The 22,737-nt window shown below is 38.3% G+C and overlaps 1 protein-coding gene across 2 annotated transcripts in view; it reads right to left on the bottom strand.

Annotated features, from left to right (window-relative positions):
• LOC136856746 (fatty acyl-CoA reductase 1) overlaps positions 1-22,737 on the bottom strand; it is a 324,691-nt gene that overhangs the window by 148,466 nt on the left and 153,488 nt on the right. For both annotated transcript variants that reach the window (XM_068224950.1, XM_068224951.1), the window contains exon 5: positions 16,398-16,507. In XM_068224950.1, coding sequence (XP_068081051.1) covers positions 16,398-16,507 — 110 coding nt within the window. The remainder of the gene's footprint in view (positions 1-16,397; positions 16,508-22,737) is intronic.

Genomic DNA, 22,737 nt, shown 5'->3' with positions numbered 1-22,737 from the left:
AATTTGGTTTGAGTTTCTGTTATCTGAAGTGTAGTTGGCTTTTAGTGTGGCGTTAAATATGCACCCTTGCGAGATAATGTCTGGTTTATTTGACCTGTTACTAGAGAGGTGTTCCCATCCTTGTGTGGAATTTGGTATATTGAAATCTGCCTATATGATGTGCCTCAATCATTACCGAGCTTTGTGTGTTTGTGCCTTGACTGAGTGCTGTGTGTTGTTGGCTTGAGTGTCTTTTCATTTCATCATCCCACCTGTGAGTATGTATGTATGTCTGGTCTTGGTTTGTGATTGGAGTTATCTTTTCTGTCAACTGCTCGTGAGGCAGTCATCAGTTGTGGTTGGGCCATGTTGGCCGGTATTAGGTTGGGATAACTGGATGGCCTTGTGCCTGAGCTATTATAGTTTTAACTGGTTTTTTCCTTCCTGATTATTGGTCGGACGTACTTAGCTATTTCTGGTGTGTCGTGAACCATCTTCCTCGTGTAACCTATCAACTAGTTCAAGGATATTTATCTGGTGTCTGGGCCACTTCAAGTTTTGCTACTCGTAACTTGTCTTGCTGTGTATTAATTAATCTGACTGACCTTTTCTGAACTACTGCTTTGGATTTCATCCTGCTGTAAACATTACTTGGTGGTTTAGTGTTTCTTATGCCCGATTATTCACTCCATTTTGGTATCGTGCACTACCGTGGTAATTATAGGCCTAGAATATGTGTTGTCAAAAATTTTGTTAACCTTTTGGTACTTATCTAATTCCTTTGAGTTGTGGGTTCAAGTATTCCTACCATATCTACTTGTCGGGTCTTGTGTTGTGTTGTTGATGATCCTCTGCCTGAGGGGTGGTATATGCCCTTTTGAACCTTGATTGGGATGGCTTTGGACATATGTAAGGTGGTTGTGTTGTGACGGTACCGTGGATTATTTTTGGGGATGTATTTTGGGGTGGCATGAGAACTGCACGGCATGTTGTTGAGGATGTTAGTGTTCCTTTAATCCCTTTGTGGAGCTGACGCATGTCCGGTGTGGTTTGTCATGGTTGGGTCATTCTTTGTGTTGTATTATTTGGTGATGTTGGCACCTTGGTATGGGCAGTGTTCGTGTCTGTCTTTGATTTACCTCCGTGTTCTGTGGATATGGCCATTTTCCTCTACATGAATCTACTACTCTCAGAATTAGCTTGTTGGTCTTCAGTAATGTGTCTGTTTGGTTTACTCGGGTTTTCTTTCCCTGTCTCCCATGCATTTCCTATTGATCTGATGTCGTGTCTGTAACTTCTTCTACTGTAATGCTCATTTTAATTTTACCTACCACTCTATGGTGTTTCATTGTTCACAGTGGATCTCTTGTGTCTGTTGACTTTGGTGTTTGTCATCTTACCGTGCTCTGGGTTTGCTACTCTGGTATGGGACGGAGTAGTGCTCCCTTGGTCAGTACTGGAATCTTCCTGCGAGTAGATTATGGGGTCTTCTTGTAGAGTACTGCCTTCTTCATGCTACTGTGAGCATTTTCCATGGACTCGCCTCGTATTCCGCCACTTATGTTTTATTTGCTTGCTCTCCTGGTAGATAGGAGAAGGTACCTGTTGGCTGTAGAGCGACAGTGTGATGGAAAAGTCACTTATTTGTAGACCGGGTAATGCCGAGACCCTATTGGGTATCCGGTGGTGTACGTTGTGTGCGTCATTGCTCGATATTTTCCATTTTGGTCTTCCGATCTGAGGTTTTACTTTGCCTTTTAATTTGATTGGCTGGCCATTGTGAAATTAATTGTATTTAAGGTTCTGTGTAGTAGGTTGGTTACTGATTCCAGATTGTGTTCCCTCCTGTGATTCTTCTATCCCTATTTCTGTTCCGTTAATTCCAGGTTGCTTATTTGTGACTAATGATGTGTGCGGTTGCTTGGTGTTGCTTGGCTGATTTGTTGTCGATGACAGACTATTCGCGAACCCTCCATCTGGATACCTTAAGAAGTCTCCAACAGGTCCAGTCAATCCTTCCCTTGCTCTAAACATGTTTACCCTTTTAAGCCTTGGATTTTCCATATTTTATATCCTAACTCTGACTTTTTGAAGCTGGATTTATCTATTGCGTTTTGGTTTCTTGTCCTCACTCTTATTCAACTAGGTGGTGTATTTTGATGTGGGAAGTTGAACCTGTATTTGAAATTTTTTTGCCCTAATGCTCTTGTCAGTGCATCTTGGAATCTGTTAGTGATTGATTCTTCACTGTGTCTTAGCCCTGTATCTACTAAATCCTAACCTTGGGCTTAACCTGCTTTCATTGGAGTATGCCTGTGTAATGACCTTTGTCTAGATGAAAAACCTTCTCGTCCTATGTCATATTTATTTATGTTTAGTTAGTGGTGGTAAGCCGTTGTACTGTGGGGATGGTACTTGTGGACTAGGTGTTGTTTCACTCAGAGTTTCTGATCTGAACTTCTCTGGAAAATTGCTTTTTGGCACTGAGGTCATGGCACCTTATGTTGTGGTTGATGCTCTTGATTATGGGTTGTTGTTTTTGCGGTGATTTTAATTCTGGGTATTTGATTGTTAACCGAATCGAGTGTCGAAGTTTGAGGTCTTGTTTGGCTATGGTGATGGGTGTGGTTGCTCGTTCCATTCTGGTATTATGGATACTCCGTGTACTGACTGGTGCTTACCCTGTTGACTACTCACTTCTATATTTGAGTGGTGTACCGTGGCCCTGACTCAATCAAGCGTAACAAAACTGTGTTGATCTAATATTTGCGGTTCACTTATTTTGAGGATTACATTCACCAATTGCGCTTTCTTTGGTCCTCCCCTGGTCCCGTTGTGCGTTTCTTTCCCCTGTTGTCACCCTTTTTTGCAACTCGAGATCATGCATTCCCTTAATATCATAGGAGACTGGTAAAGGTATTCATGCATTAAAAAATTAATTTACCTCCGTGCTTGAGAAAATAACCTGAATGCGTGGACTTATAATCATGTAGTTTTGGTTTAATTTTGGTCAGTATATCGGTGATTAGTGTAAGAGTTGCCAAACCTCAAGGTGAACTGCGTCATGTGTCATAACCTATATCATTGTGTGATGCATTGAAAACATGTATGTTAGGTGAACTTGAAACTTTGGTGAACTCTGGTCATTGTGCTCTCTATTTGGTGACAAACATTACTCTGGTGATTTTCCGAGTGCTCGGTTAACGTTTCTGGACACTGATGTTGATCGCACCCCGCCAATTATTTCTAAAAACTATGTGATATGGAACTGTGTATTGGACTATTAACCTGGTCATGTGAACTTCTAACTGAAATTAGTTAATCTTGGTGGTCGTTTCCTGTTGGACTACTTCGCCCAAATTTAGTATATATGTGACCACCACATCATCATCGTGTTATGCATGAGATTTTGTCGTCGATTCGGGGCGGGAGGGCTGAGACGATATTAAATAATGTGAGCCTCCCCCTTATAAACATTTTGAACTGGCCTGTGAGCCCTAGAATTTCTGTGTCAATTCAATGCTCGACTTCCCGTTTAATGCTAATGTAAGCCGTGGGGCGTTCTCCTAGCTCTGGTTGGTCGCGCATGCGCAGTCCTCCTACCAGGCAAAACTGGCCTGCTCCTCGCTTGCTTGCCGATGCGAGTCGGCGTCCTGTAGCCGCCATGGATAGACGTGTATGTGAGTGTTCCGCTATGCGGCGGATGGTGGTGCTGAAACCCCCATGAAACCAACTTAAGAGGGATTATCCCTTACTCTATTAGTTGCTGGCCTCCTACTGTTTCACTGGATTATGTTTTTGCTACGATAATCCCCAGGATCCTTGGTGAACAACTTTAGTTCACGGCCTCGTGGTTGCCGGTCTTCAATAACAATGGCCAAGGTTTGAACTTCTCAATTTTTCTGGACTCAAAGGTATGTAACTGTTTTGGATTAAAGTATTTCTGGGGAAGCAAGAAGATTTATGTGTTTCGGCGTACTTCAAGATAACTGTAATAATAATAATAATAATATTTGGATTAAGACTTCCTCTTCGAAAATTGTGCTGGATATCGTGTGCGTCTGTGAACATTAGGAAACGGTTTCGGCAATTAGTCATTTTAGAATGCAGTTCGCACGGTGGAAAAGAAATTGTATGTTTATCGTAAAATTCTGTAAAAGTTTTTTTTTGCACTTGATTGTACAATAAGGTGTGAACCAAGGCGCAGTTTCCAAGGTAGCGGGGTTAGCTTTCCTTCGGGTTCCTTGCCTTTTGGGTTTTATTCCTCCTTTTTGTTCTTTTTGCATTGTTTCCGGGATCTCTGTTTTATTTTTGAGTTTAAACCGTTGGTTTCTTCTCTTTTGTAGACCGTGCTTTGTTTTGTCCGTTACTATGGCAACGTGTGTTTGGGTAATTGTTGTGGGGGTTTTGTTTTACCGCGGTTGTTGTTGGTTGATGTGTTCTTGTGGGATCAAAATATTTTTGTTGCCTGGTATCGTTGGCATTTATTTCATATAAAGTGATTTATTTCGGCCTACCTTTGGTCGTTTCGTCTCGTTCTTTGGCTGGGCGAAAAGTGTAACTCCTTCCTTTAATTTCGTGTGCCCTTGGAAATTGTCCTTGGTAGAAATTGGAACGAATTGTGGTAAAGTTAAAAGGCAACCGGCCTAAAGGTCATGGGACTAGGGTTTGTTTACTAAACATGGTATTTGTTTTTTTTTTCTTAAACGCGTGATCGATCACACTTAAATCAATATTTAATTATCTTGTTTGACGGTATGGAGGTCACTGTTGTTTTTTTTCCTTGTTGATTTTTACGATTTAGTTCCTTTATTTTGTTAAATGAAGTCTGCATTTTCTTTTTTAAAGCTGCCTCATTGGGTATTTATTTATTAATCATATTAATTTCTTGCAGGTTGATCCAATTATTGTTAGTCAAGTATTTACTTTCTTTTAAACAATATGGTTCAAAGTATTTTCTGAATTAATAATGAACCTAGGTCCACTCCTAATATTATCTTGAAATGTTACCTCTCATTTAAATGTCTATTAAAGTTTCCTTTTTCATATCACTTAAAAGTTGGTTTTCATTTACCACATTTGGTGCAGCGCTGCAACTATTTTCTTGTTTGGTTGTCCACGGACCTTAAGTCGCTTTTCCTCCACGTTTTGGGTAAGTGTCTCTTTTTCTTCCTTTGGGTAATTTTAGTATCATGTTGTTGGCTGGTGCCGTTTTTATCCTTGGAATTTTTTGATGTACTGTGACTTGTCGCTTCTTTTTCGCCCATGTTTTCTCTTGTGTTCGCTTAAACTACCCTCTTGGGGCGGACACAATAGCAACCTTCACACCAGTGTCTCTGTCTCTCTCTCTCTCTCTCTCTCTCTCTCTCTCTCTCTCTCTTTTTCTCCCTCTCTCTCTCTCTCTTTTCCTATCTCCTTCTTTTCCCTCAACTGGTGGGGTAAGGTTATTAACCTCATCACCGCTGGGATATTTCCGGGGTCCTAGAGGGTGGTGATCGGTTAGAATCTTTGGCTAATAAAGCCATGTCATCTGCAAAACCAAGGCAGTTTGTTTGGATTGTTCTACCTATTTTAATATTTGGAGGACATTTCCTAAACCATTCTTGCATTACCATTTCTAGAGTACAATTAAGCCATCACTCTGCCGTAACCCAGTAGTTACTTTGAATGGGTCTGATAATTCGCCTATGAACTTCACTTTTGATTTGGTCTCTGTAAGAGTTAATTTTTTCATATTTACTCATTTAGGGTGTAATCTCATGTGTTGTAAAATTTTTAATAAAGATTTTCTGTGAATACAATCATAGGCCTTCTTGAAGTCAATAAAAGTTATCGCCATATCTCTATTTCTTTTTGTGTTGTAATCCATTATCCATTTGAGGCTCATAATTTGGTCAGGGCAACTCCTCCAAGGCCTGAAACCTGCTTGATATTCTCCTAGTTCATTTTCAAGTTGTAATTTAATTCTATTGAGAGTAATTCTAGAGAAAATTTTGTAAGTAATGTCCAGGAGTGAAATCCCTCAGTAGTTATTAGGATCTATTTTGTCCCCTTTTTTAGATAGTGGTTGGATGATGGCTGTTGTCCAATATTCTGGGAATTTTTCTGTAATCCAGATAATGGCTAGTTGTTGATGAAGGGCAATTATTGCTGAACTTCCAGCATATTTCCAAATGTCTGCAAAGGTCTGATCTTTTCCAGGTGCTCTAAAATTCTTCATGTCATTCATTGCTGTATACAATATTAAATAGAAGGAAGGATCCACCTTTCAATACTCTGTTATTAAGTTGAACCAAATAGAAGTTACAACCTGTTCATTTGGGACTGGTTTCAACATACGGTATTTGAAGTGTCATCATCAGCCAATTAGCAAAGCAGTGCAAAATTTAAGCCATAAATATCTAAAAACACATAACACAATGATTATATTCTCTGTTGGGGTTGTTATCGGTGCATTGACACCTAATTGAAGGAATTCTGTTGGTTCTTCACAATTTAGGAGCGTTTTGAAATATTTAGCCAGGATTTGTCCATTGTCGTGATTGTTGTGGGCTAATTCACCATTTCTATCTTATAATAATAAGGTTTTTCCCGTGCACTTTTTGTCTGCGTTCTTAATTATTGTAGTATTGTAGTGTAGTAGTAGCCTATATTAATTAACTTATTGTTGTGTGAACTTTGTGAACTAACCTAGACAATATTTCTTTCCTTTCATTTTTATTTTAACCAGCCCTGAAGATAGTTTTCTATGGTTCCTGTTTGTGCATCTTATTTTTCCTTTTATTTTCATTATTTAGTAAAGAATGGCTACGGAGTGCAAGTGTAGGAACTGTGGGTGTGGTCAGGCATTAAGGAGTATGAGGGAGGAGTTGGAGAGCTTGAGGGAGATAATTGGGATTCTCTCAGAGGCCTCCCTCAAACAATGTACAGGATACAGTAGGTGTAACAGAGGGATGGGAAGGAAAGGGGGTAATTGTAGAAGACAGGTGGTCTAATGTTTTAAGGTGAAGGAGATTGCAGGCTAAGGGCTCCATTCAGGATCAGAATTCAAGACAGGTGTTGGTGAGAAATCGGTACAAGTCACTGCAGGTAGAACAACCGAGGGAAGATAAGGAACAGGGAACTGTTGCCGAGAAGTGTGGAAGTAGGAGAAAGGGAAGAGGTAGGAAAGGGAAATGTGGAGTAGTGGATAGCGAAAGACAGGTGGAACAGGGTCATGGGATGGAGAAAAGGGAGGAGGAAGTAGCTTCTGCAGCTGTCAGGAAAGACAGGACTGACCAGGAGGGGAGGAGATTAAATGAGGTAGGTAGGGTTGAGGCTCTGGTCATGGGGGATTCCATTGTCAGACATGTCAGGAAAGTGTGTGGAGGAAAGGGTACCAGGGTAGAGTGTTATTCAGGAATTAGGTTAAGGCAGATGTTGAAGAAAGTAGAAGAGAAGGAGGAGGGAAAGGAGAAAGTGGTAATGTTTCATGTTGGTACTAACAACGTAAGACAAGCAGGTATAAGTACCAACATAGTTGTAGATGTGTGGGACCTGGTAAATGCAGCACGGGTGAAGTTTAAGGAAGCGGAGATTGTAATCAGTGGAATACTGTGTAGGAGGGATACTGACTGGAAGGTGATTGGAGATTTAAATGAGACTATGGAGTTGGTATGTGGGAAACTGGGAGTGAGATTTCTAGATCCTAATGGGTGGGTAGGAGATAGGGATCTGTGCTCAGATGGCCTTCACTTAAACCACAGTTAGGAAGTTTGTTTAGAAGGGTTATAGGGAGATACATTCAGGGAAACAGGGTGGGCTAGGGAGCGGTATTAAGGGAACAGGGAACTGGAAATCAAAGAGGGATGACATAAAAATGTTAGTGCTCAACTGTAGAAGTATTGTAAAGAAAGGAATAGAATTAAGTAATTTAATAGATATATATACTTACCAGATATTGTAATAGGAGTTGAATCATGGTTGAGAAATGATATAATGGATGCAGAAATTTTCTCACGGAACTGGAGGGTGTTACACATGATAAATATTGTTTTTGATCCGTATTGATGATATTTGATTGGAATAATAACAATAATTTATTAACTGTACCACCTAATCAATACAATAAGTCTTGTCTTTGTTGATTTACATTGACATGTTTACTAAAATGGTACATGTTTCGCATTGTATATAGGCATCATCAGCAATTGCCTTAACCTTAAAATAAAATCAGGCACCTGATTTACATATGAATAAAATAAAACTAATTTTTAAAAAGCCTTGGAGAGACTTGAACTAAAATTAACATATGGTAAAAGACTTGTACAATGTTGGTTTTAAAGATATTGCAATGAGTGAGGAATTTACAGTTGGTGAAAGTATTTGCAATATTGACATTAGAAGGCTACTATTATAACTAAAATGGAGGGTGTGTCATAGAGATAGGATAGGAATGGTAGGAGGGGGAGTATTCATTCTGGTGAAAGAAGAATTTGTATGCTACGAAAAAGTTAAACATGAGAAACACTAAATTCTAGGTGTAAGGCTCATCTCTAAAGATAATAGGCAACTTGATGTCTTTGGAGTGTACAGATCAGGAAAGGGTAGCACAGATGCTGATTCAGAATTATTTGATAAGATAATCAGCTATGTGGGAAATGATAAGGAAAGGAATGTGATTGCAGCGGGTGATCTCAATTTACCAAATGTCAATTGGGAAGGTAATGCAAATGACAGGAAGCCTGACCAACAAATGGCAAATAAGTTAATATGGGAAGGGCACCTGATTCAGAAAGAGATAAAGTTCCCTTTTAGGTTCACTGTAAATACCTAGGTATTAATATAAGAAAAGATCTTCATTGGGGTAATTACATAAATATGATTGTAAATAAAGGGTACAGATCTCTGCACATGGTTATGAGGGTATTTAGGGGTTGTAGTAAGGATGTAAAGGAGAGAGCATATTTGTCTCTGGTGAGACCCCAACTAGAGTATGATTCCAGTGTAATGGACCCTCACCAGGATTACTTGATTCAGGAACTGAAAAAAATCCAAAGAAAAGCAGCTTGATTTGTTCTGGGCGATTATCGACAAAAGAGTAGCGTTACAAAAATGTTGCAAAGTTTGGGCTGGGGAGACTTGGGAGAGAGGAGGTGAGGTGCTCAACTAAGTGGTATGTTGATATAGATGTTGATTCCCATAGGGAATCTGAAATATGTGTCCTAAATGCAGATCAGTAGTGACTGATTGAATACCTAGAATTGGTGGAAAAGATAAATGACAGGTTGATTAAGGTCAGATTGAGACTTGAAACTGGTGTTACAGATATAATTCAAGGGTATTTTCCACAAACAGAAAATACAGATACGGATCTAGAGGAATACCTTGAATATCTGGAAGGCTATATACAGGACAAACAAGTTGTGATCACAGGAGACATGAATGCCCAAGTAGGTCAGGAAACGAAAGGAGATGAGGATTATAAGTGCATTTGGATATGGAAAGAGAAACAAGGCTGGAGATATTTTGGTAGACTTCTGTAGAAGAAATGAGCTGATCATTGGTAACACATGGTTTCATTAGAAAAATAGTCGAAGAATAACAAGATATAGTTGGGATAACAAAATCAAAACTCTGATAGATTACATTTTGGTCAAGAAAGGTAACAGGAAAATGTTGGTAGACAAACAGCCCTCCCAAGTGAATCTTTCGAAGGAGATCACTGAGTTGTAAGAGCTAAGTTAAAGATGGGAAAGATACAAAAGTTTACTGAGATTAGGCAGAGAAAGCTAAGGGTGTAGAAATTGCAGGAGAAATAAATAAATGAAGAGTTCCAGACATACATTAAAACAAGTATACCTAAGGAAGACATCAGAAGGGTCAAAGAAGAATGGGCATACTTTAAAACAGTCATGGTCGAGTCTGCAGAAAAGACCTGTGGAAGAGTATCAGGCAGGAAGAAAGATCAAGAAGTGCCCTGGTGGAATGACAGAGTAAAAGATATAGATAAAATGAAGAAACAAGCTTGGGAAAGATAGCTGAGAAACAGAACAACAGAATGCAAAACAGAATACAGGCACTGGAAGAAGGAGTGCTCCAGCGTGGTTCAAAGAGAATAAGAAATGCTGGCAAAAGTTCACTGAATCTCTGCAAAAAAATACAACCAGACACAAAAAGATCTTATTCTAGTGGGTTATAAAGAAAAAAAACCCAGGAGAAGGTACTAACTTCATTAAAAATGAACAGGAGGAAGTGATGACACAGAAGCAGGATATATTGCAGAGGTGGGGAAAATACTTTGAACAGCTTTACAGCGTGCAAAATATCTCAGTATATGGAGAAATTGAAGAACCAGATTTAGTGCGGATGGAAGATAAGGAATACGAGGTGCCCATAGCAGAGATTGAGTGGGCCACTAAAAGAATGAAGCAAGGCAAGGCAAGAGGTCACCATAGAGATGATAATAGTAGCAGGAGTAGTTGGTCTACAGTGGTTGTATAGACTCTTCAGAGTGAAATGAAGAGAAAAGACTGCTCCAAAAGAGTGGGCGAAAGGGGTCATTATACCAATTTTCAAGAAAGGAGACAGGAAGCAATGTGAAAATTACAGAGGAGTGACACTGATACCTCATACAGCTAGATCCTTGAAAGAATCTTGGTTAGATGAATAAGAGACAGAGTAGAGGGAAAATTGGCAGAACACCAGTATGGATTCAGAAGAGGCAGGTCCACATTTGACCCAATATTTACATTGTGTCAAATAATGTAAAGGTATTGGGAATATGGAAAGGAATGGTAGTAATGTTTCTAGATATTGAAAAGGCATATGACAGTGTCCCAAGGAATTTGGTATGGAAAACATTGACAGAGGCACAGATTGGGAATGAAACAATGCAGATGGTAATAGCATTGTATAAAAATTGCAAAAGCTATGTTAGAACCAAAGTGGGTCAAACTGAATGGTTCAGAGTCGAGACAGGCTTAAGACAGGGAAGTCGTATTGTCTCCCTTACTCTTCATTATCATCATGGATAGAATTCTACATAATATCAAGGAGAAGATGATGGGTGAGCAAGTAAAGTCTATGCTCTTTGCTGATGATATTGTAGTTTGGGGAGATAACGAAGAGGAAGTACAGACACAAGTTGATTTATGGAATGAGGAGATAAGAAATTTTGGAATGAAGATTAGTACTGTGAAAAGTAAGACTTTGATCATGACAAGAGGCAACAGAAAATCCAGGGGAGTGATAAAAATAGGAAATGAACCTCTTGAAGTAGTAAAAATTTTTTAATATTTGGGCAGCGTGATATCACAAGATGGAAATTTGGATGGAGAAATTGATTTAAGAATGCAGCAGTCTGCAAGTTTCTACCAGTGTGTGAGAGACATTTTATGGAACAAAGATGTGCCAATGAAGTGCAAGAAGGTTTTATACTCGTCCTATTATAAACCTATACTGACCTATGCTTCAGCAGCCTGGACATTAACTAAGCGGAACCAAAGTAAGATACAAGCAGCTGAAATGAAGTTCTTGAGGAGCATACAGGGAAAGACAAGATGAGATAGAATACGAAATGAGTAAATAAGGAGAAGCATGGGAGTGTGTAAACTTCAAGAAGAGATCGATATAACAAAGCGAAAAATGGTTTGGACATATGATGAGAATGCCAGGAGAGAGAATACTAAAGAGAACATTCATGGATACAGAGACTGGGAAGAGGTCTAGGGGACGTCCTGGAATGAGATGTCGTCGCCATAAGATCTATCTGTGTCGGTGCGACGTAAAGCCCCTAGCAAAAAAAAAAAAAAAAAAAAAAAAAAAAGAATGAGATGGAGGAACTCTGTTTCGGACTGTATTGCATATAGAGGAGTTGATAGCAATAAAGTACTAGAAGAGGAAATGGTTGAAAGATCAAGTAAGATGGTGAACTTTGGTACACTACCCTATCCAGAGAGAATCTGGAAAAGGGAATGGATGAAGAAGAAGAATGATCTGAGCCTGTGTCTATTCCTCAAAGAACCCTGACATTATAAATTTCTTTGTGATATAATTTATCCATATGCTTGTTGTTTTAACGGGCCTGACATCGAAGGTCATCGGCTCAATTTATCCATAAATACATGATCTAATTGCCATTCACCTTTAGTGTAATTGGGATGTTTCCATGTTTTGAGTTTTTGTGGTTTTCTATTAAAATATGTAGATTTTGATATTAGGCTATGATTCCTGCAATATCAATGAGTTTTTGACCAGTTTTGTTGTTCTCTTCTGACCAGGCCATTTACCAATTACATCACGATATCTACGTTCTCTTCCTAATTGGGCATTAAAATCCCCAGTTAATATTTTAACATGATTCTTAGGAATGTTATTTAGGATATCGTTCAGTAGATCCCAATAGTTTTCTATCTCTACACGGTCTTTTAGAGAGTTCTTCTTATCATTGGTAGGAACATGTGCATTAGTTATAGTATAAATGTTATTAGCTGTGTTTATTGTAAGGGTGGAGATCCTTGGGGAATGAGATTTAAACTTTTGTATAGATTTTTATTATTTTAAGGCTAACCAAAAAGCCTGTTCCAAACTGGGGAATATTTTTTGTCACTCTATTTTCTGGTATACCTTTGTAGAGTCTGTAACCTTGAGATTCGAGTGCATCCTGATCGATGTTTCTAATTTCCTTTAATCCCATAATGAAAATCTTGTGCAGGTCCATTATATCACTTATCACTTTTAATTTGCCAATTTGTAGAAGGGAAGTTACATTGTGTGTAGCAAAATATGATGTATGGTTTGGTTTTAATTTTGATTTAAGTTCAGTTGTCTTGTCTGTGTGTGGGTATTTCAATGCCTAAAACTGCATTGGATCTTCAAGGTGGCAGCCCACCGTATCTGACCACTGCCTGCTCTGACCATTTGGTTCAGACGGTGGAATATTCCTTTGAAGACTTTCCATAGTTGATTGTCGAGATACCACCTGTGGTGGTACTAGGTCCCGAGTTACAACTATGGATGTGATCTATTGAGGTGATAATGATTTATGAGTTGGTGATTAATGAAGTTGTGAGAAAATTACAACTAAGGTATTGAAACTTAGAGGTTGCCTCAAGATGTTCTTTGGATATTATGTTACGGCATTACAGTTTTTCTTGTTTAGTAGCATAAATTCTTTGACAATTCATGTTGCTCAAGAATATTTTAACTACCTAGATGAATGTAGAATAGTTACTTAACATACCTTTTATTTTCCCTTTCTGTATGTGTGATCTGGTCTTGACTGTGGGGTAAGAAGTTATCATGACCGATCATGTGATGTGAAGACTAGAAACTTGTGTCCCTGTCAGTAGCATAGTTTGGATGGTGAAATCCATGTTGTAAGTTATTCACACTAATGGTATCAGTTATAACAACTTTTACCAGCCTACAATAAAATAAGTCAAGGTCAGATGCAGTAAACCATATGATAAAGAAGTCTATGTTAACCAGGCCTCTGATTGAAGTAGAGGCCAATAAATAAACAAAAAGAAACAAGAAGAAGAAAACTGGAACACTGCGGGTGATGAGCAAACTGAGTGAGCTGGCCATATGGTTTGGGTTGCATAGCAGTGAGATTGCCCTCTATGGTGTAAATAATCTCCTGCTAGAAATGTAGTATCTGCTCTGAATGAGACATTCAGGACGATCACAGATCGTTTAAAAGAAGCTCCTGTGGAGAGGATATAATACTGTCTTGCTGGTGTTGCATCTCCGAGCAGTCGTCGAAAAGTATTTTTGGGTTCTAAGTGATCGAACCAACTAGAGGGAAAAAAATCTTGGATGTGGTGCTGGTAAAACCAGATGAACTCTATAGAGAAACCGAAGTAATAGATGGTATTAGTGATCATGAAGCTGTTTTTGTCATAGGTAGCTTCTGTTAATTCTCTCTTAGATTCTGGGCTCGTGATTGCACTGGTTATCGATGCATAATAACCCTGACTCTCAATAGTTATACCGGTATCCTCAATAATAGACATCCTATCATCCTCTACGGGTTCCCTTTCATCGGTATCATCCTCTTCAACATTAACATCATCGACTTTTGCAGCATCACTTTGCTCATGTGCTTCCTTTGTGCCATCAGAATGATAATATAGGGCCTCAAACCCTTGCATCACTGCATTCTCTTCATTTACCAGATGCAATTCTGCAGAGTTTAAGTTGTAAAATGAATGACATTGGCAGAATAGTCTATTATTCCTCCATATTTCATCATAAAATCTGATCCTAAGATCATGTTAAACTTCATTTGAGGCAATGCCAGAAAAATGTCAGTTGTCCATGTGAATCCTTAAATTTGGTTTTCAGACTATCTATCTGTTGGGTGAGTTCCTCAGATGTGGGAAGAAACTGTAGTGCCTGGCTGATCATATTTATTCTTATTGCTATATTCATGAGTGTCTCTCCATCTCCTATTTAATTCAGCCTGGTGCCAATTCCTATTTCGTCTCCAGCACTTCTGGCTGTCTTCTCCATGAAGGTTTCGATTGGTATGGCACATCTTTTTGATATGGACATCTTGCATAACCTCAATATCAGTAAGGTGTGGGACATTGTGTACTTCTTTCTCCTTGATGTTATCGATCACCTGAGGTCAAATCTCATCTTTGACCGTCTCTATGTTATGAGTGGATTGATTGTTTACTTCAACAAACCTATGTTGTATATTGGCATTAGATTTGACAAACTTTCGTTCAGACCTAGTACTGGCATGAGTGAGTCTAAGTTCCAAATTAGTGTTAATTTGAACATTTGCCTCAGCAAGTCTACATTTGACATTGGTGTCAGATGCGGTGAATCTGCCTTTGAGGCTTGTGTTAATTTGTGCATTTGCCTCAGCAAATATACATTCTAGGTTTGTGTTAATTTGCTTTTTTAATACAAGATATTAGTTTCATTCTGTATTGACAGTTTACACTTTACAATAGAAAAGCTTTTTATTACTTCCCCCCATTCAATACAAATATTCATCTTTAGATGGAATGATTTTTAGTCAAACATGTTTCAGCTTATCTTTGAGCAATCTTCAGTAAAATATACTAAAAAGCTATATACGAATTAATTTTGAATAAGTAACACTAAAACAATGTGAAGGAGCATGTAAAATCAGAGTAGAACTTGATTAACATATCTAAAAACCAGCAGAGTGATAACAAGGCTGGAAACCTCTAGTCTAAAGATGTTTATATCACTCTAAACAAGGGTAAATCTCCATTATACAGTTGGAACTGTCCATCTTCAATAGGTCATATATGCAAATGATCTGGAGGGGAACAGAAGCCAGTGAACGTAGAACATGTGAAAAAAGGACTGATACAGTGTTGTGTGTCTCAATTAGTCTGTCTGTTAGGTCATCAGCCCAGAGGCTGGTTGGATCCTCAAACAGCACCACCAAAGGCTATGCAGTTATAGGCAAACCACAAAAACCAATGGCAGTACCAAAATGAGACATACTAGGCAAGATGAGGAGTGAGGTAGTTTGCCATTGCTTTCCTCACTGGGCCAGGCAGTGCTATTGTAGCATGACTGACTCTATGAGCAACAAATTTTATAACACTCACACGCACAGGTTGTACTCTGAATGCTACTATTCAGCACCACCCGTACCCCAGGAGCTTCCATATTGTCACAGCCATTGATAAGACTGGGACTTCAGTGGACGCTACACTTTGCTCTGGCCTGTGCCAAGCAATTAGTGGAAACCGTCAATATGTTGATCTTATAAAGTCCAGATGTGATCTGTAATGGAAAGAAGATGAATGAATGTATGTAGAAAGCTGAAGCTAAGAGACAGGAAGCAATAGTGAAATAAACATGTGACTTGCTTACTGAGTAGTTGCCCTTTCGAACGGCTTGGTCTTGTTGGTGTGGAGGTCTTGTTTCCACTAGACGTGTTTACAGCTGGCTCAGCTGTATTGGTATGGATGAAGAAAAGAGTGGAGGGAGTGAAGGAAGGAGGTGCTAAGCAGATGGGGAAATGGAGGGGCGGTGTTATGTTGATGAGCTGGAAGCGGAGTTTGTTCTTATTATAAAATTGCTGGCAAATAAATGAAATGACCATTTAAACTAATGTATTCTTTTTATTAATCTCATTTAAATTGTGAGAACAGTTCCTGAATTGGTCAATTTTGATATGGATGCTCTCGAGATTACTAAGCAAGAGGCCTTTTTGTTCATAATCCATCACTATTATTCCAAACATAACATACTTTGAAAACAATAATGCTCTAAGACAAACATTCCTATGGGATGCACATCTAAGAAGTTTTACAGAGCATTTGGTGCAATTATCAAGAGGATTTTCTTCCATACAATAGTGGACTAGTTTTGTTGCAACCGAAAAACTCTGTATAAAGACATTGCAGGTACTATAAAATCTGCTTAATGAATTAACTTACCTATAGAAGGCCGAAAGATTACAGCAGGTAATTGGTCTCGATGGTCATTAATGACATGTTCCCCCAATGCCTTGGTGAAGGTGTAAGTGTTCGGCTGGCATCCTAAGAACCTATAAATTCCAGTCACATCTGTTAGTTCCTTCACATATACATTGTATAAATATGTACTGCTATAGAAAGATCTTTTAACAAAACCTTCACTAGTCTAAACTCTTGGATACCTATGCGGTACTTAAAAAATAATGTTCAAACTGGATGTGTTCATGATAGTCACCTCTGAGCCAACATCAGTATTAAGGGGTTTTGTGAAGGGACACAGTATGACAGATGCCATTTATGCCACCAGACTGCTATTAGAGAGACATAGAGAGAAACATAAGTCAATTCACATTGTCTTCTTAGATTTGGAAAAGGAAGACTGTTCTTCACAAGTTGAGCTGGCAAGTGCTCAAATTTTATAGTGAACCGAAAGTATGTGTTTGCTTGACACAGATTGTTTACTATGATAACAGTAGTGTGGTACAATATCCTGACGATCTCTCACTCCTTTTACCCCCTACTCTTCATCCTTTGCATGAACATGATGACAGGAGACATTCAAGCATGGCATCCATGGACGCTACTGTACTACTTTTGTTTTTTGCTATTGGCTTTATGTCGCACCGACACAGGTAGGTCTCATGGTGACGATGGGACGGGAAAGGGCTAGGAGTGGGAAGGAAGCGGCCATGGCCGTATTTAAGGTACAGCCCCAGCATTTGCCTGGTGTGAAAATGGGAAACCACGGAAAACCATCTTCAGGGCTGCCGACAGTGGGGTTCGAACCCACTATCTCCCAAATATTGGATACTGGCTGCACTTAAGGATGCTACTGTAAGCTGACAATGTTTCCTTGGCTGGTAAAGAACATCAGTGTCTTGGGGAGCATATTCAGAGAATGGGACATCAAGTTGGCAGAAAATGGACTGTGGCAAACAACAACATGGTGTGCAGACCGCAGATGCATGGGTTCAAACCCCACCATCAGCAGTCCTGATGATGGTTTTCTGAGGTTCCCCACATTCACACCAGGCAAATGCTGGGGCTGTACCTTAACTAAGGCCATCTTTTCTTCCTTTCCAGTCCTAGCCCTATGTCATCTCATTGCTGAAAACCTGTCAGAGTTTGTGTAAGAATAAACCACTGGTAAAAACAAGAATTGTAAAACACAAATGGTGACACCTGACCATGTTTAGTGTAGCCTGCCTGAAATGGAGACTGGTCTCTGGATTCCTATGTGATCATCAGAGGTCTATAAGAACATTGTTTGCCCAGTTGCCTTCTATGGGTATGAATGATGGCTGTGTCAGTAGTAGTGACATCATGCTCAGCGATAAGTAGTCTGTGCCAAAATCAATCTTGAATCTTCAATCAGAAGGAAGCTGTCCTTGTGGAAGACTCAGGAAATGGTGACTAGATCATCTGAGAGAGGACATGCTATCAAATACTGCACAATGCCAATACCAGGCACACACCACTAAAACAGGTGAAAGCTTCTACTAGCACAACAAGTGGTTTAGGCTGATGCAACAGCCAAATTCTCAGAAAAATGATTTCTGGCTGTGTAATTACAGTAATAGGAGATGTTTTTAAATATGATGAGATATAAAGCTGGAAAACTGTGTTTAGTATATTTTTGCAAGGAATATTAATGTCAACATGGAAGTCTGCTGTTTTTAATGTCAATCAATCATTCATCACTGATCTACATACAGGGCTGTCACTCAGGTGACACAGTCTTTTTTACAAATGATGTCCAAAATGTTGGAAATTTGTTGCAAGATATTCCTTGATAATTTTTTTCAATTCCTAGTTCCTCTTCCTATAAACAAATATTTTCTTCAATGTTTAGAAAGAGAAAAATCTCTCTAGAAGTTTAGCTATTAGTAGAATCCTATAGTTGTAATTAAGATGGGCTTAAACAGTATCTTGCTAGTTTTTTCTGTTTTTAAATAATAATAATAATAATAATAATAATAATAATAATAATAATAATAATAATAATAATAATAATAATAATAATAATAATAATAATAATAATAATAATAATAATAATAATAATAATAATAATAATAATAATAATAATCTATGTTCATCCCCTTTTTGACTGTGACGTTCATTATTTCGGGACTGTGCCCTCGGAATATTGCAAAATGGTCTAGTTGGAATTCTCTCATTGGGGATCGCCATGTAGTTTTTCTGGGAAGGTGTCAAACGTGGGTGGATATCATCTGGAAGTTATGATTCTCACATAATTCAATAAGACTGAACACCAAATATGAAAAAATAAACTGTATGCATAAGTTTAGATATCTTGATGAGTGGATCCAGTCAAACGAATTAGATACCGCGGCCTTAGTGGCCAGAGGAAGAAGAATGGAGGTAGCTTTCCAAACTACCCAGAACATGTACAACAAAAGGTGCTTTTCTATAAATACTAAAATTCAACATTACAGCACCGTTATCAAGCTGGTGTCTCTCTATGCATGAGAATGCCTTATCCTCTTACAGAAATGTGCCCCCGCTAAGTTAGAGCAAAAGGAGAGAAGAATTCTCCACAACATACGTCGCCCAAACTACAAAAATGGGATCTATATAAGAAAATCAAGACAAGAAATCTATTCTAAGATCGAGAAGGTCACAGACACAATTCGCAAATGCAGAGCTCGCTTCTGCGGTCATTTACGAAGGATGGACGACTTTTCGCCACACTACACGCAGTAGCAGGTCCAAGCTAGTTCGGATAGGAACCGGCCGTAGGGAGGAAAGTCATTATAAGGACCTAATCTCTTGAATTTTATCAGATTGAAAGCTTCAGTATTCTCCAGTTGATGAATGAAGAAAAGATAAGGTCCTATTCTCCCATTGCCGAGGCCAAAGCTTAACTTCTACCTCATTCAGTACACTGAAGCTATGTCAACCTAACATTAATTAGAAGATAATGATATGAATCAAATTTTAACATGTAAAATACTTTTTTTAAAGAAAGTAGTGGACAGTATTATAGAAAAACAAAGTGTAATGATTTTAGTGTGTTTTTTAAACATTCTAGAAAGGACATGAGTTCATCAGTTTTAAATTCTTCATCATCATCCATCATTATTGGACAGTAATATTTCTGTATTTTAATTAGATAAAATTATTTCTGAGATCCTATGGCTGAAAAAGTCTTAAATAAAAGATGAAACATGTAACAAAGAATGCATAAAATATTTTAAGATTAAATGTATGCTCACTTGTAAAGTGTATTGATTGGGTGGATCATTAAATCAAATATTAATTCTTAATTAAATGTGTCTATACCGCATGGTTATGGGTATGAACCTGAACTGGTGTTTTCTAAGTTGTGCATGTATTATGCTGTGGTGTTTATTATTTGTGTATGTCCATGATACATTTATTATTTAGAAAGGGGCTAAATGAACTCTCTGAAAGTGAGGATATGCTGTAAACTGTCTGACAAGGGAAGGGTATGTACCGGGGAATCGTGGATCTTAAGTAAATTTTACACACAAGTTAAATGAGCCAAGAATAACACAATGGACAAAACATTTATTTCAGAAATTAACTTATGTGACCTACAGAAAGCGTTAAAGTTTGCATGTTTGAATTGGCGTGCTTGGCTACAAGGACTGCAACGCATGCTGGGTTCACTTGTTGAGGGACCACACCACTGATTTTCTTTCTTATTCCGTTAGTAATTTTATAGCACATCACGAAGATTATCTAGCAGCATTAAGAGAAATAATTAAATTCCTGCATTGATTATGGCTTAATAAAGGCAATAGAATAATTTTTTTATGATGAAGGAAAGGTTAATCAGTATAAAAAGGGATGTTACACATGAAAGTAAGTTACTCCTTATAGTTTCTGGAACAATGGTGCTCATGGTAGAAATGCTGAAAGCACAAAGTAGTTCTACACCAACCACACCTAATGAAGCGAGGATAAGGGCAAGTGGAACATTTTAAGTCACCGCTGTCAAAACAATATTGCGCAGGATGTTCAAAGTGCTGACTTCGATACCAGGTATACATGGGACAAAAACAAGTAGACGATAGCTGGTGGTATGTGGTATTTTCATGTTCCTCTGCACCAAAACTACATCCAAATTTAATAACTGAACAGTGTCAGATAATCTACGTACAAAGCCTTTCCATACTCCACACTCATATACATCTAGTGGTTGGCAGTAAGCTCTGGCACCAGGAGGGATCATCATCACTGTACAGTATCTTCATTTTGTGTAGATTTATGTCCAGAAAAGGAATTCAGAATGAGCACAACTTTACCAGACAGCATATTTTGCTTGAAATGCCTTTAAACCATTTGATCACTTGCATACACGGTCTTTCGAGACTGTCCAGTTTCTACTCTCCGAGACCTCAGCAGCTTTACGGGAGGCGCACTCATAGTTCTTGACCTTGGAAGGAGTGTGTGCGTGTGCGTGTTCGACCTAGCATCAATAGCCAGCCTGAATCTCAGCTGTTAATGTGGTGAGACAGTTATCATTGCAACACCGTATTTTTGTATGTAAATGTTATTTTAAATGCAAGTTGGCTCGATGGGGATGTGATGCATTTGTTCAACAATTTCCTGGTGAAGTGCCACCTTCATGAGCACAGATTGACATAACTGCAAATAAATATGGAACTACTGGCTCAGGGTTCAATAAAAAACATGCATGCACATGAACAGTTTTAACAGTGGAAAAGCTATATGACATTGGTGCAAATCTTGAATGGACACCGAATAAAGCACTCACAAAATTAGCACAAGTAGGGATTTCAGTTTCTTCTGCACACAGAGCTACAAAGCTGTTACACATCAAACCATACAGATTTAGATGAGCTCATTGTTTAAAGCCTGCTGATCCAGCAACAAAAGTGAGATATTTTGAGCGATTTCTTACATCAATTAATGATCGTTTATTCGACCCACAGCTTGTGTTCTTTTTTGGGATGAGGCCTGGTTTCATCTTAATATTTGTGAGAACAATCATAACTCTCACTATTGGTGTGAAAAACTGATATCTTAAAATTTAAATTCACTATGAAATTATTGTACACTTTCCCAGCACTCACTGCACTGATCACTCTGTATAGCTTTGCAATTCTCAGTGAAACCATGTGTTCCTTTTTTTCTGACCTCATAGTGCTATTCATAGAACAAATAGAGAATTTTGTTTCTCCATGTGTTTTCATGTTATACTTGGAATCTCCATGAAAATGTACCATTTCTATTTTTAAAAGAAAAAGAGGTATGGATTATGATTTTAGCCTTTCAATGCTATTTGTATAATGTTTGTAATATTTATGAAAAATACCTTTGAAGGATCATTTTACCTTTTAAATAATTAATACTAACAAATAAAACACTGAAAAGTCTGTCTTAAAAGTCTTGGCAGAGAAATAATCTCATTATTTTCATACCTTTATATAAACCAATAAAGGTTTGTCTGACCAGGTTATGTCCTGGTATCTTATGGAGTAATGGTACTGGCAGGGACTCAACACTGAGTGATGTGTGGCACAAAATAACCAGACACCCCAAGACAGCTAACAGCTCCAGGTATATGAGCTCTCTTAGGAGGGTAATTGGCCCTCAGTGGAGGAAATGTTACTGAACTCCATATACAGCAGGGTTCCCATCATTAAACTGAGGCAGAGAAGATGAGCTTCAAAATGGCTTGGTAATAGACTGGCATAAGCAATAACTTGCATATTGATTTCACCAGCTATGATACTACAATGGATAAGGAAGCAGGAAATTACTCCATTATAATCCTGAGTAAGTATATCTTAGCACGATCAGAAAACCTCCAGTTGCCCTTCAGTTGATACATGGTGTTAAGAATCTCTAGAATGGTAATGAGAAGGGAATGTTCAAAGTCTATTCCAAAGTGAAAAAATATGGATTTCTATTACAGAGAAGAAAGACTCCAAACAGACATCCCTGGAGTCAGCAAAATCTGTTGGCCAAATACAAGAAAATGTGGAGACAATCCATATCATGTTTATTATTCTGGCAACAATGATCCACATCATCTGAATGGTGTACACCTTATGTTCCATCCAGACATAAACAAAACTTTAAAAATTAAATAATTGAAAAAGAGGTTCAACCTATTCAATACATAAAAGAAAGGAATGTAGTGATTACATTCTTATTTAATAGTGATTAGAGATGGGACCGGTTTCGACCCTAGTCCAGGTCATCGTCAGCCGTTCAAAACATAAAAAACAAGAAAAACAATGCATATGAAAAAGAATAAGTGAACTCTGGATCGGTATAAGATGAA

The sequence above is a fragment of the Anabrus simplex genome, chromosome 1 (genome assembly GCF_040414725.1).
Source record: "Anabrus simplex isolate iqAnaSimp1 chromosome 1, ASM4041472v1, whole genome shotgun sequence".
Classification (NCBI taxonomy): domain Eukaryota; kingdom Metazoa; phylum Arthropoda; class Insecta; order Orthoptera; family Tettigoniidae; genus Anabrus; species Anabrus simplex.
The sequence above is the reverse complement of the archived record's forward strand: the minus strand, read 5'-3'. Positions and strand labels throughout refer to the sequence as shown.